The following is a 13,422-nucleotide window of genomic DNA, read 5'->3' on the forward strand; positions in this document are numbered from 1 at the left end:
CTACGTGCACACCACACACGCTCACTTTTGTACCCGCATGTGCTCACCTGTGTGCACACACAATCTGTCAGCTGGGAGCCTCCCTGCTCCTGCTCTCCCCCAGCTCTCAGGTGTGGAGCTTCCCATTTTGCTTCCTTCCCATTGCAGGCTATGAGATTCTTTCCCGTTCATGGCTGCCCTGCATATTAATTTTGATCTCCCTGTTCATGTTTTTTAAAATGATTTTTAAATAAGAAGGGTGTGGGTGGGTTGGAGGAAGGATAGAGTGAGAGAGTGAGAGAGGTTGATGAGAGACAAAAACTTCTCTTAGAGGAGGCTATGTCTAAGTCCTAATCAACTTGGACTCAGCCCCTAAAATGTAGCTAAGAAAACAAACACCTGCTGCTCTTGTTTGACAACAGAACATGAAGCTGATTTCATGAGACATGACAGCACCTTCCGGCCACACCCCACCTCCAGTTCCAACCACCAGTGCAAGAAGCAGCAGTTCCCACCAGAAGGGCAACAGAGTCCGTTTCCTTTGAAAGCCCCTTAAAAGTCAGGCAGTCTGTGCTGAAGAGGATAGATGATTTATTGTTTAATGCTTTAGAAGTGCAGAGCGTGAGGTTAAAAAGCATGACACACAGCAGGGCTTGCCCTGAGCCTAAAGCAAATCAGGTGATGTGCTTTTGTTTAAAAAAAAAATTAGAGGGAGGTGCCAGGAAAACAAAACAAAACAACCCTGGAAACAGTTACCTTAAGTACAGTTCTTTGTACTAGTAGAATAAATATTAGACAAATCGAGCCTGAGAAGAATCTGTGTCTGGGGCAGCAGCGGTGGTTTAAATTGGGATGGAAAAGTCACACTGCTGCTAGCAACTGACAGCTTTTTAAACCTGGAACACTGACCTAGTATTACAGACCTTCACAGGGAGAAAAACCAAACTGGATACAAAAGGAAACATCATCGTTTTTTTGTTGTTGTTATTGTTGTTTTTAAGAGACTGGGTTTCGCTGTGTTGCTGGAGTACAGTGGTATGATCATGGCTCACTGCAGCCTCGAACTCCTGGGCTCCAGCAATCTTCCCACTGCAGCACTGAGCTAGGATTACAGGAATACATTACCAGGCCTGGCTAATCCTTGATTTTGTAAAAGAAAAGCAATATTTATGGTAGGGTGCAGTGGCTCATGCCTATAATCCCAGCACTTTGGGAGGCTGAGGCACACAGATCACTGGAGGCCAGTGGTTCAGGACCAGCCTGGCAAACATGGCAAAATCCTGTTTCTATTAAAATACAAAAATTAGCCAGGCGTGGCAGTGCATGCCTGTAATCCCAGCTACTCAGGAGGCTGAGGCATGAGAATTGCTTGAACCCAGGAGGTGGAGGTTGCAGTGAGCCAAGATTGCACCACTGCACTCCAGCCTGGGTGATAGAGCAAGACTCTGTCTCAACAAGAAAAAAGAAAACTGATATTTATACAATTAGCTTTAGTGCTAAATAAAGATGATTGGCAAGAGGGAAAGTTTTACCAATAAGGAAAAAAATTAGGGACAAAAAAAAGAAAAGAAGACAGGAAGTCTTCCATTTTAAATTTATTATTTGACAAGTATCATTCCCCTATATACAACACCTTTTATTACTGTATCAGTATAATTTTACATAACTTACAGCAGCTGAGAAAACCTGGAATCATAAATACAAATTAACTCCCAAAATAGGTATCAAGTTTGGGTCTTCTACCCAAACAACGAGGTATTTTTCAGTTAAAACAAGAAACAGGTTGACAAAAAGACCCAAGCTAATGAAACTGAATAAAAGGCAAGGAGGCAAAGTAGGCATAAACTAAACTATTTATTTACATGTTCCATTGCTTTAAGTTCTCTGATACGCCCCCCCCCCCTTTTTTTTTTTTTTTGAGACAGAGTCTCGCTCTGTTGCCCAGGCTGGAGTGCAGTGACGCGATCTCGGCTCACTGCAACCTCCGCCTCCCAGGTTCAAGTGATTCTCCTGCCTCAGCCTCCCTAGTAGCTGGGACGACAGGTGCATCCCACCACACCCGGCTAATTTTTTGTATTTTTAGTAGATATGGGGTTTCACCGTTTAGCCAGGAAGTTCTCTGATATTTCTAATGTACAAAAATGACTCACAAATAGAAGATCACTTACCAAAATGAACAGTAGATAAAATGATGTAATTAAAGTTTTGCATTGAAAACAAAAACAAAGTCTAGTACAGACCTGAAAGATGGTCTTTCTTTACAGGAATTTCTGAAACACAATTGACTAAAAATGCTTCTCTATCTCTGTTTACTGCAAAATAAAGAGTCAAACTTTTTAAAAATCAAATCTCATTGTCAAGATTTCACCAATTTGTGGGGAAAATATCCATTTAATTTGAATAAACTTGTACAGTTCCAAGATAAAACATTCTCATGACAAATTTGTGATAAATGGATTTCCTTTAATAGCCAGGAAGGTCTGAAGAGAAAACGCTTATTTTAAAATAAAATCTGTGATATTATTATTTATAATATGGATTAAAAATAAAACTTTGATTAATTCACATGAACACTATTTTAGAGATATAGTAAAGATGAATAAAAATCAAAAGATGTTCTGGGATGGATTTAAGATCCACTTTTAAGAACTCAAATTATCCCAGTGTAAAACGTCATGATTTTGATGCCAGAAACTTTAAAGAGCTAGCAAGGGCTGCCCTGCCAGAGGGGAGTTATGACAGTATAGAAAACCTGATCTTAATCAAAGATCTCAGAGACCTATAAATAGAAACAGGTGTCTAAATCAGACACAGACAGAGACCCCAAATAAGAACCATCCTTTAGGACACATGCTCAGATCTGGGGATTGTTAAGGGAGCTGAGAAAGTAGCAATTGTTGGAAATGTGCATTAAGAATAGGAAGCATACCTTCATATCATATCCTCACTCTCTTGAGCAGGAAAGTAATTCCCACTGGAGGGCCAGGGGGCCCTTAACTCAAAAAAGAAAAAAGAAAAAACTAAGAGTTGCATACAAGCTGAAATAAAAACATCAGCCCTTCTTTTCCTCTGATTTCTTCTTTTAAAGAGTCAGGGAAAATGATCATCAGTTTTTAAGGCGGAGTTCTTCCAAGATGATGGGAATCACTCATCTGCCATGATCTGGCTTGGGAAAGCATTGTAATTATTGTTATTAAGTGTCTAAAAATCCACAGGGAGATAGGGCATTGTACACAGGACACCAAAAAAGCTATAATCTATCACCACATCCTCCCCTGGAAACCCTGGTGACTTGCAGATTGGAAATAGCTGCATTTTGAGGCTATCCAATGGGAATCGATAATGTAAGAGGGCCTGCTTCCCTCCTGTTCACATGGACTGGAAATCTCCTAAATGTTTTCTGTTATAAATGCTCAAATTTATTAGGTTCAGAACAGACCTGGTAAAATTATCATCGACAATAGCTAACACATGATCCTCTATGTTTCACAAGGGTTGTTAGATCCTCCTCAACTGAATGTTCATTTGCCAATCATGAATTTCTTGAGAGGTTGCAAAAACAAACACAGGGTCACAAATTAAGAGGCTACCACACAGATATGAAGAGCATCAACAAATTAAGATGAAACATTTCTAAAATTATAATGATAATGTGACTATGGTGAAAATGTAATTTAAATTACAGAAATTCAAACTTTTCTTACCACTCTTCAGCCATCTAACTGAAATCACTTCAATCCCATACAAAGTACTTGGAAGGACTGACTATGTATGTCTTTTGGCTGACAGTTGGATAAACAATCTTAGAGTGTCTATCCTAGTTGTAGCCTGCTGCCTGGTACATAATAGGGGCTCAGAAAAATATCATAGCATTGGTGAAAGAATGAATGAAAAGAAAAGGGCAACCCAGAAACCTGGCAGGTGTATACTTTGAGATTTGGAGAACAGTCTTTCTAGAATCAAGACTCCTCAGGATCATATACATTCTTCCATGTAAAGCCTCATGGTAGAACAGGTCTGCTTCTGTCCTGGAAGGAGTGGCCACCTCTGTTTGCCAGGACGGTCCCCCAAAGGCCTTGCTGTAGCTCCCTAAAAGAGCTAAACGCTTTCCTGTTTCAGAGGCGGCACACACATGCTACTCCATCTGCATGTGGGGGAGTCTACCTCTCCCCATTCGTCTCTACTTACTCTCACATCTCAGCTTAAATACAGTTTCCTCAGAGGGGCCTGCTCAAGCCCCTACTGTTCTTTCTCACTGAATCTTATTCCCTACATTCACAGTATTTATCATAATTTTTATTATATATTTATCAGCTATTTATTTGTCTAATGTCTGTATTCTGTCATAAAACTTGAAGCTCCAGAAAGGGGCTGTATCTATTTTGGTTAATAGAGGCCCTAACAATGATTTACAGATCTGTAAATTCTAGGTGGATATTTATTTAATTTTTTGAGACAGAGTCTCTTTCTGTTGCCCAGGCTAGAGAGCAGTGGCACAATCTCGGCTCACTGCAACCTCCGCCTCCCAGGTTCAAGTGATTCTCCTGCCTCCTGCCTCAGCCTCCCGAGTAGCTGAGATTATAGGCATCCACCACCACACACTCAGCTAATTTTTGTATTTTTGGTAGAGATGGGGTGTCACCATGTTAGCCAGGCTGGTCTTGAACTCCTGACCTCAGGTGATCTGCCTGTCTCGGCCTCTCAAAGTGCTGAGATTACAGGCATGAGCCACCGTGCCCAGTGGCTGCATCTACTTTATTCAGCAATTATTACCTAATCTCCAGGCATCATGCCTGACCCAAAAGGATAATAAATATTTGTTTAAAGAATGATAATGGGGCTTTAGGAGGTCGAGGTGGGTGGATGACTTGAGGTCTGGAGTTCAAGATCAACCTGGCCGACACAGTGAAACCCTGTCTCTACTAAAAAAAAAAAATACAAAAATTAGCCAGGTGTGGTGGTAGGCAACTGTAATTCCAGCTCCTCAGGAAGCGGAGGCAGGAGAATCACTTGAAGCTGGGAGGCAGAGTTTGCAGTGAGCCAGGATCATGCACTGTACTCCAACCTGGGTGACAGAGCGAGACTCATCTCAAACAAACAAAAAAACAAACAAACAAACAAACAAAAGAATGATAACAGGGCCAGAAACGGTGGCTCCCACTTATTCACCCAGCACTTTGGGAGGCCAAGGTGGGAGGTTTGCTTGAGCCCAGGAGTTTGAGACCAGCCTGGGCAGCATAGCAATACCACATCTCTACAAAAATTTTTTTTTTTTTTAAATTAGCCAGGCATTGGCCACTGTCCCGTCTAGCAAGTGAGGAGCCCCTCTGCCTGGCTGCCCCGTCTGGGAAGTGAGGAGCGCCTCTGCCTGGCCGCCCAACTGACTGGGAAGTGAGGAACCCTTCTGCCCGGCCACCCAACTGACTGGTAAGAGAAAAGCGCCTCTGCCCAGCTGCTGCCCTGTCTGGGAAGTGAGGGGCGCCTCTGCCTGGCTGCCGCCCCGTCTGGGAAGTGAGGGGCGCCTCTGCCCGGCTGCCGCCCCGTCTGGGAAGTGAGGGGCGCCTCTGCCCGGCTGCCGCCCCGTCTGGGAAGTGAGGGGCGCCTCTGCCCGGCTGCCGCCCCGTCTGGGAAGTGAGGGGCGCCTCTGCCCGGCTGCCGCCCCGTCTGGGAAGTGAGGGGCGCCTCTGCGCGGCTGCCGCCCCGTCTGGGAAGTGAGGGGCGCCTCTGCCCGGCTGCCGCCCCGTCTGGGAAGTGAGGAGCGTCTCTGCCCGGCCTCTGTGCAACCCTCCAAGTGTGAAGTGACAGCCTTGTGTGTGATCTTCCTGCCCTCCCCAAGTTTGCATTTTCAACATTAAAGTTTACTTTTTAATTAAAAGTTTTAAATTGGAAAAAATAATTAGCCAGGCATGGTGGCACAACGACTACAGTCCCAGCTATTTGGGAGGTTGAGGTGGGAGGATCGCCTGAACCCAGGAGGTCAAGGCTGCAGTGAACTATGATCATACCACTGTACATCAGTCCAGCTTGGGCAACAGAGTGAGACGCTGTCTCAAAAAAAAAGAATAACAGTAAAAACAGTTATCAAAATTCTTTAAAATGCATCATATATCTTGAAGTGCAAACACATTCTCTGACCACCTGATATGTGATTAAATTGGGGCAGATTTTCATGAAGCAGTTCCATGGCTACCATGAACATTTACACATGACTCCGCTACTTACCCTTCTGCCGAGAATCTGGTTGATAGCTGCACTTTCTTTTAGAGTACACTCAGCAACGACATTCGCTCTCATTTCTTTCATGTATAACATAAAAGCATTCAGAGGCTTCTTAATGTGAGGTCTTTTTGGCTCCTGCTCCTTTCTCTGTTCATGCTGAGGCTTCCTAAAAGGTGGTGGTGGTGGTGGTTAGGGGAAGGGGTTGAAGGAATGAGGAAGGGATGGGGGAGGGGAAAAGCAGAGCACCTGCTCACATGGCTACCCTCAGGATGGCGACAACCCTCTCACCCCAGAACACCACCAACTTGGAAGAGCAGTTATTGACTCATTTGACAAAACACTGAGAGGCAAACAACCCATCCAATAGGGCTTCCTATCTACTCAGTGACTGAGAATAAAACCCTTTGGTTTGAGAAAGTGGACCTGTCATTATAGAACTATGAACACCAAGTAGAAATGGACTTGGCATTGTGAAGATGCTCCAGATGGGCTCTGAGGCTGAGGACTTCTCTGGTCCCCTCAGAAGAAGCTGAACACACAGCACAGGTGATCATTCCTCTTTCAGAATAGAGGTTCTTAACTTTTGCAGGGGGTTAAGGACCACTTTGAGAAGCTAATAAATCTTTAGACCTTTTCCCCCAAACAAATGCATGTTGCCTTTGCATACATTCGCAAGGGCTTTATGGACCATCACATGCTGCCTCTCACCCCCACCCTCCCATCCACAAAACCTAGATTAAGAAACTAATTACTCATCTCTTCAGAGTAAATTAATTTAGGCCTGCACTCACAGTCTGACACAACCCTGGCCCAACAGGGAATCTTGGGCTTTATTTGTTCCTTTCCCTTGAATTCTGTGCTGTTGAAGCTTGGAGCCAGGGTAACTGCACTTCCAGAAGAAAGTGCATTAAACCCTCCAATCTACTTCACTCAGGTAGGAACAGGTTCTCCCCAATAATCTGAACCAAATGAAAATTCAGTGGTAAATGGCTAAACAGCTGAAGAGTCTTGAATGCCTATGTTCTGAAGATTCTTCCATTTTGGTGAGGTTCCCATGATCTTTTAGGGTCCGCGCTCCTTTGCAACCTCAGAATCAAAATCAGCACAGTAGGAATGAAGCTGCTTAATGTCCTCAGGGACAGAGTTTTCAAGGCAGAGGTGCATTGAGTTTCACAGCAACACAAAGGGGTGAAGGATCACTGTTGCAAAGGAGCAACAGTGTAGAAATCCTCAGTATCCTAAGGCAATCACAGCAGAGCCCGGGTGGATACTTACACGTGCATTAGGTCACTGTCAGTGTGGGGATGTTCCTGTTTGACCTGAGGTGTTACAATAGCTGGATGAGGGATGCCAGTTGTGTGGGGACCAGGAGGACCGGGAATCATATGATGGGAAAACCTAAAAGGAGGAAAGAGAAGAAAACAATGTACTACTGGCTGTTGCAGCAAAAGCTAGATGGAATTTCAAAGCAATCCACTAACTGCTACTGGCTAAGAGTAAAAACACATCTTTACGCACAGAAGCATTAACTATAAATTAGAGTGGGCCGATAATTATTTTTTCTTTCTATATTCGGGTGGAAATATGTATAATTATTCCCTGTAGTTTTTTTCAAACTAATAGTAGAGTCTGACATTTTTCCTAGGAGGGCTGTAGGCCATGGGATTAAAAAAAAAAAAGTGAATCATTTTTCTTGCAAAGCAATTTTGAAATAGGAATTTCACGAAAAGTAATTATTGGAAATATAACACTTTATTTAAGACTTGGCTTTTTAAATGATTTTTAAATGAAAGCAAAACACATCATGTTTTAAAATCTCTGCCTATATTCCTAAGCAAACCATCACAATGAGAATTTTCTCATATTATTGTCTTCCTCATCCATATTAGGAGGGAACAACTGAGAAAACGGATAGGAATCAGTCTCCCATTTAATAAGGTTTCCATTAACATCATCCAAAATGATTTTCTGTGCAGAAATACACTAATGTTTCAGAGATCTCATCTTATGGAAAACTGGTAACAGAAATAAGGAGAAGAATTTAAAGGAAGGATAAAGTTCTGCATCAAGGTTAAAAACTACACTTGCCAAAGGCTTTTTCCCAAGTACGCTTGAACAGCATTAAAAAAAATCTTAAAATATCCACCACCAGCCAACACAAAGGAGGGAAACTGCCATGCAAGAAAAATAAAATAAAGACAGTACTTTCAATAAGCTCTCTAGATAAATTTGGATATGTTTTAGAAATTTTTGCTTTTCAAACTTTTTAAAGTAAACATTTAATTCAGCAAGAACAACATTCTCAGGTCTTTCATCACAGCCTACACAATTAATTTCCTTTTCTTGAAAGGAACTCTGCTAGGATATATATTTTTCAAAAACAAATTTTAAAATATGAAGGAAGCAGGGTAAAAATACAAATATTTGACCAAATAATGATGCTTTGCTAAATGTATTACTTGCAAAAATACATGATGCTAGTTATTTGCCTGTGAGAGTTCTATCATCAGATAGTTCTTACAATGTTAAAAAGTATAAAAATATGTTTTAAGGGGAAGGATATTAATTCCACCTCCTCCCACAATCAGCTACATTTACAACTCACTGAAAAAAAAAAGTTTTTTTAAAGCTGTAATTCACCACAGAAACTTTGAATACTATACCCATATAAAAAAGACATATTCACAACCAGTTAATAACCCACCAGTTTGACTTCCGGCACAATAATGCTAGCTCCCTTGACAAAGCCACATCGAACACACAGATGATGCACCCCAAATGTGTGTGTACATCAAGCACAGGGCACAGAGCCATCCTCTCCAGAAGCAAAAGCATCACACACAGCAGCTTCTCGGTGCGGCGCGGCAGGCCTCCCGAGCTCCGCTGGCACGACCATGTCCACACAGGGCCTGATTCACACACTAGGACACACACCCTGTATGGCCTGCCAGCCTGTCCGCACTGTTCTGTCTCTTCTGACAGCCTCCATCCAGGAAGGCTCTAGACTATCTGGGCATTTTCAAACACTGCCGCATCAAACTGATACAACTTTCCACAAAGGAAGCAAATTATAGAGCTGAGACCAAACCAGTTTTATCCTCCTCCCTTACCCCACCCCCGGCATATTTTGAATCAAACAAACTCTTCTTGTAATGTCCGCTTTCCGGACAGTTCCCATCCCACAGTCAGGCGGCCATGAATTTGTTTGGAGGCAACGCTTTCCAGGGAGGCTGAGTCCATCGCCCGATGGTGTGGCTGGTCCAGCCGGGGCACAGCGCAGAGCTCCTACCCGGGACTCTCTCTGACACCTAGTGTGGGAGCCAGGCACGCTGCACAGACAGACACATGGCTGAGGTATGCACCCTCCTAGCCAACCAAAAGGCAAGCAGAGGCGCACAGGATGCAAGCACGAGAAGAGCAACTTGTCCTCGAGCACCCCAGTTTCCACCTCCACCTACCTGGACATGGAAGTGTCGACTGACAGTGAGGATGGGTAGGGTTGCCTGAATCCACCCGTGATGGGATATACAGGCTGACCTTGCCTGAGGTCACAGAAGAAAGGAACCCATCAATGACAAAACACCAGTTACCAACCAGTAGTAAGAGTTGGATGAGGGGAGAAGAGGGAGATATTCAAACAGAATCTTGTGGAAGTATTACAGACCCCGGGATTGTTTCAGAAACGTAACCGTTCCCCTTCCTCACCCTCCACCCAATCAAAGCGTCATTTGCCTTGAAAGAAATCTCCCACCCTCAACTTTGAAACAAACCATCCATGAATTACATCTCTTTTATCCCATCCCCTCCCCCAACCCCATTAATGCTTTGAACAAAGTAAGCACTTAAATGTTTATTGAATATAACATAACCCTGAGAATAGTGAAATATTCCCTTCAGAGAAGGAGCTGAGTGACTTCTTTATCAGAATCTTTGAGAATTTCAGGCAAGGGAAGAAAGAAGAAAATAAAATTGTATATTCATATAAAAATAAACATTTTAAAAACACTGTACCATTTCCCCCATATACACGTTAAAGTCAAGAAATAAAAGATTAATTCACTGGAATTATTTTCTCTCCACCCTGAGAAGTCCATTTTTCCCTCTGTTCTTTCTACATCTCTCATTTTTCATTTATACAGACTTTATTTCCAGCTGCCAGTGGTACGATTCAGCACAGGACTATTGCCCCTAAGTCACTAAGTTCAGACAGAATAATTGATCTAGGTTTGAAAATGTATGCATAATCAATTAAGTTCAAGCAGTTACCGACTAAGAGATGTAATGCTAGGGAGAGAGAGAGAGAAAAAGAGAGAAAGTTGGATTGTCCATGGCAGGATGACCCTTCCTAGCTGAAGAAGGATAATAATGCAAGGATGTCCAGGTAGGGAGATGGGGTACAATGACATGGGGGCTGTGACAGAGAGAGTCAAGTGGAAAAAGGAGAGAAACAATTGCTTGAGTTGAGAATTATTTCTATGGAGGGAGAATTGGAGAGGGAAGAGTGGAGAGAGTATGGGAGTGGGAGGAGGAAATGTTGTGGGTTAATCATAAAATAATAAAAATAGGCTATACCATGTTATTCTTTCTTCCCAAAATATATTTCCTTCACCTTCATAATTGAAAAGATTTTGGAGGCAGCAGTAAGCATATTTTTAGAAATAAACAACAAAATAAAGAGCACTAGCGTTCATATTCAGAAAAAAAGAAGGCCCCCAAATCAGTTTTTTACTACTCTGAACTCAAATTGGATGCTTACTTCATTAACATCCCAAAAATGCTCTTATATTGTTGAATTTCTCTCTAGTTATTTTTGTCATTTACCTCACTTGCCCACTTACAAGTAAAGGTAGATATTCAATGCGTCTAAATTCATTTTTGAAAAATATAAGTTGTTCATTAAAAAACCTAGAAAAGAAGAACCACACTGAGCACTAATTTTGTACAGGCATAGCAAATGCCCAAAGCCACAAAGGGAATCCATAAAACTACAAGCTTCAAAGCAAATGCTACAGTCATTTTCTACCCATATTAGCAAATGGATCAATCCATTTCAAAGTCTGTATGTTTTTTAATCTTTTAAATTGAAATGAATAAAGTTAGCACCTTGCTTGTTGATGTGAAATTTCTTCAACTCCACAAGTGTTACCATTCATAAATCTAATTTCCATGAATGGAAAGTGGAGGAACATGTGTTCAAATGCCTGGCTGAAGGGTGCAGCAAGGTTCTTACCAGCCAAGAGGTGGGGTGATCTGTCCAACACCACCCGGAGACAAGGGATAAAAAGTAGGGATATCAGGAGCTGGAGGATGTCTGGACATGCCTGTTAAACAGAACAGAGAGGTATCATTTACAGATTCACAGGATATTTAACCAGAAATGCAACTACATGTTTTATACCATTCATACTTAAGGTTCAGAATGAAACAATATTTATTCACCAGATCCAAGGAACAGGAGTCCATTTGTTAGCTTTTCTCAAGATTTCAACATCTGGGAAAACTGGGCCTTCAGAGAGTATTATCTTAAGGATCTCCTACAGGAGTAAAGATGCTGCTAGTAATACAATCATCAAAATAGACTTTTAAATTATTTGTTTTGCCCTCAATATTTCACATTATTTAAGAAAATGGTAGACAATTGTTTTATATAGAATGAGAATGATTTTTTTGTAGAATGGAAAATGACAGCCCTTCATAAGTAGATGGCTTGCCAAGAAGTTCAAGGATTAGGTAAATTGCCATTTTCATATTTTCATTGGTTCCCTTATGCACATATAGATTTGGGAAATGTGACACCTCAGAGGATCAAAGATTAATTAGGAATCATCTTCAGCCCCATAATGGTCACACTTGATATGATTCATTTGGTCTCTGTCTAAGCTCTTCATCAAGTTGAGTCCTCTGGGCTGCAAGGTCAAGCTGTTCTGGATTAGCTGAATTCCACAGAAAATGAAAGTGCCACTAAATTGTTTCTTGAGCTCACAGTCCCTGGAGTACACTGCCCTGTAACTGTGAAAACCACCTAAAGATTATATGTAATCCCAGTCCCAAGTGACATCCCTTTATACCTTACCCTAGGTACAGAAGAAAAAAATGACAAGACAAATGCATAAAATGTAAAATATAACAACTTAGATTCAGTGTGTTTGGGGGAAAGTGATTCAGAATAGAAAAAAAGCCACAGATGTGTCTTCACATAGCTAATGATGGCTTTAAAAGACCACTTCCATATACAAGCACGTATTCCAAGGTTTAACACCCAGATTATATGTTTAGTGACTGTAAATATTATATACTGGCTAATATGTGGAATTAGATGAGTACATGGAAGATGTTTCTGAAATATTCTGCTTTTTACTATTTAAAGTGCCTAGGAATTTCATTTGTATCTTAAAGATATTGAAAGCCTTCACATTGGGAATGACAAGAAGTGCTGTCTTGAAAGTTGGTGTTAATTCAACTTTGAAGTTAGAACGAACTATTTCTCAATTCTTACAGAAAGTAGGTGGGAAAGAAAAAAGTTCTTTAATTTCTCAACAGAGGGCTTACCTTAAATCATCTCATGTTTTGCTGTTTTTAAAATAATGGTCTCAAATCTCCTTTATTTAAAAAAATTGTTTTTGTTAGAAATACTGACTCTTTTGGTTACAGCAGAACATAAATTTTTTACCCTAGGATTTTTTGGGGGTGGGGGAGTTTGCAGTGGTGATTCTTAACATATCAGAATCATTGAGGAGGTTTTTCAACTTGCTGCCCCCTTAACTCTGAGATCCAGATACCTCCCGAAATCTCACGGTCTGTAAGGGGATGGCTCAGTCGCGGGGATAAACAAAATAAAATAAAAGCAATACAACTTGACCAACCCTGAAAAACATCAGAAACGTAGTGAAAATTTCAATGTTTTATTCTATTAACTTGAAAATCGTAGCGGTCACAGACTATCTGAATTATCTATTTTATTTTATTTTATTTTTGAGACAGTCTCCCTCTGTCACCCAGGCTGGAGTGCAGTGGCACAATTTCAGCTCACCACAACCTCTGCCTTCCGGGTTCAAGTGATTCTCCAGCCTCAGCCTCCTGAGTAGCCAGGCATATAGGCGCGTGCCACCATGCCCAATTTTATATTTTTAGTAGAGACAGGGCTTCGCCATGTTGGCCAGGCTGATCTTGAACTCCTGACCTCAGGTGATCCGCCCGCCTCGTCCTCCCAAAGTGCTGGGATTA

The 13,422-nt window shown here is 41.7% G+C and overlaps 1 protein-coding gene across 6 annotated transcripts in view; it reads right to left on the reverse strand.

Moving 5' to 3' along the window:
- Positions 1–13,422, reverse strand: part of LEF1 (lymphoid enhancer binding factor 1) — a 123,399-nt gene that overhangs the window by 25,732 nt on the left and 84,245 nt on the right. For 3 of the 6 annotated variants that reach the window (XM_055384156.2, XM_055384157.2, XM_031010305.3), the window contains exons 5-8: positions 11,429–11,519; positions 9,657–9,740; positions 7,474–7,596; positions 6,202–6,364 (exon numbers count right to left, since the gene is read on the reverse strand). In XM_055384156.2, coding sequence (XP_055240131.1) covers positions 6,202–6,364; positions 7,474–7,596; positions 9,657–9,740; positions 11,429–11,519 — 461 coding nt within the window. The remainder of the gene's footprint in view (positions 1–6,201; positions 6,365–7,473; positions 7,597–9,656; positions 9,741–11,428; positions 11,520–13,422) is intronic. The other 3 variants (XM_004040255.5, XM_004040254.5, XM_004040256.5) reach the window with 1 other exon arrangement.

This window comes from Gorilla gorilla, chromosome 3 (assembly GCF_029281585.2).
Source record: "Gorilla gorilla gorilla isolate KB3781 chromosome 3, NHGRI_mGorGor1-v2.1_pri, whole genome shotgun sequence".
NCBI lineage: Eukaryota > Metazoa > Chordata > Mammalia > Primates > Hominidae > Gorilla > Gorilla gorilla.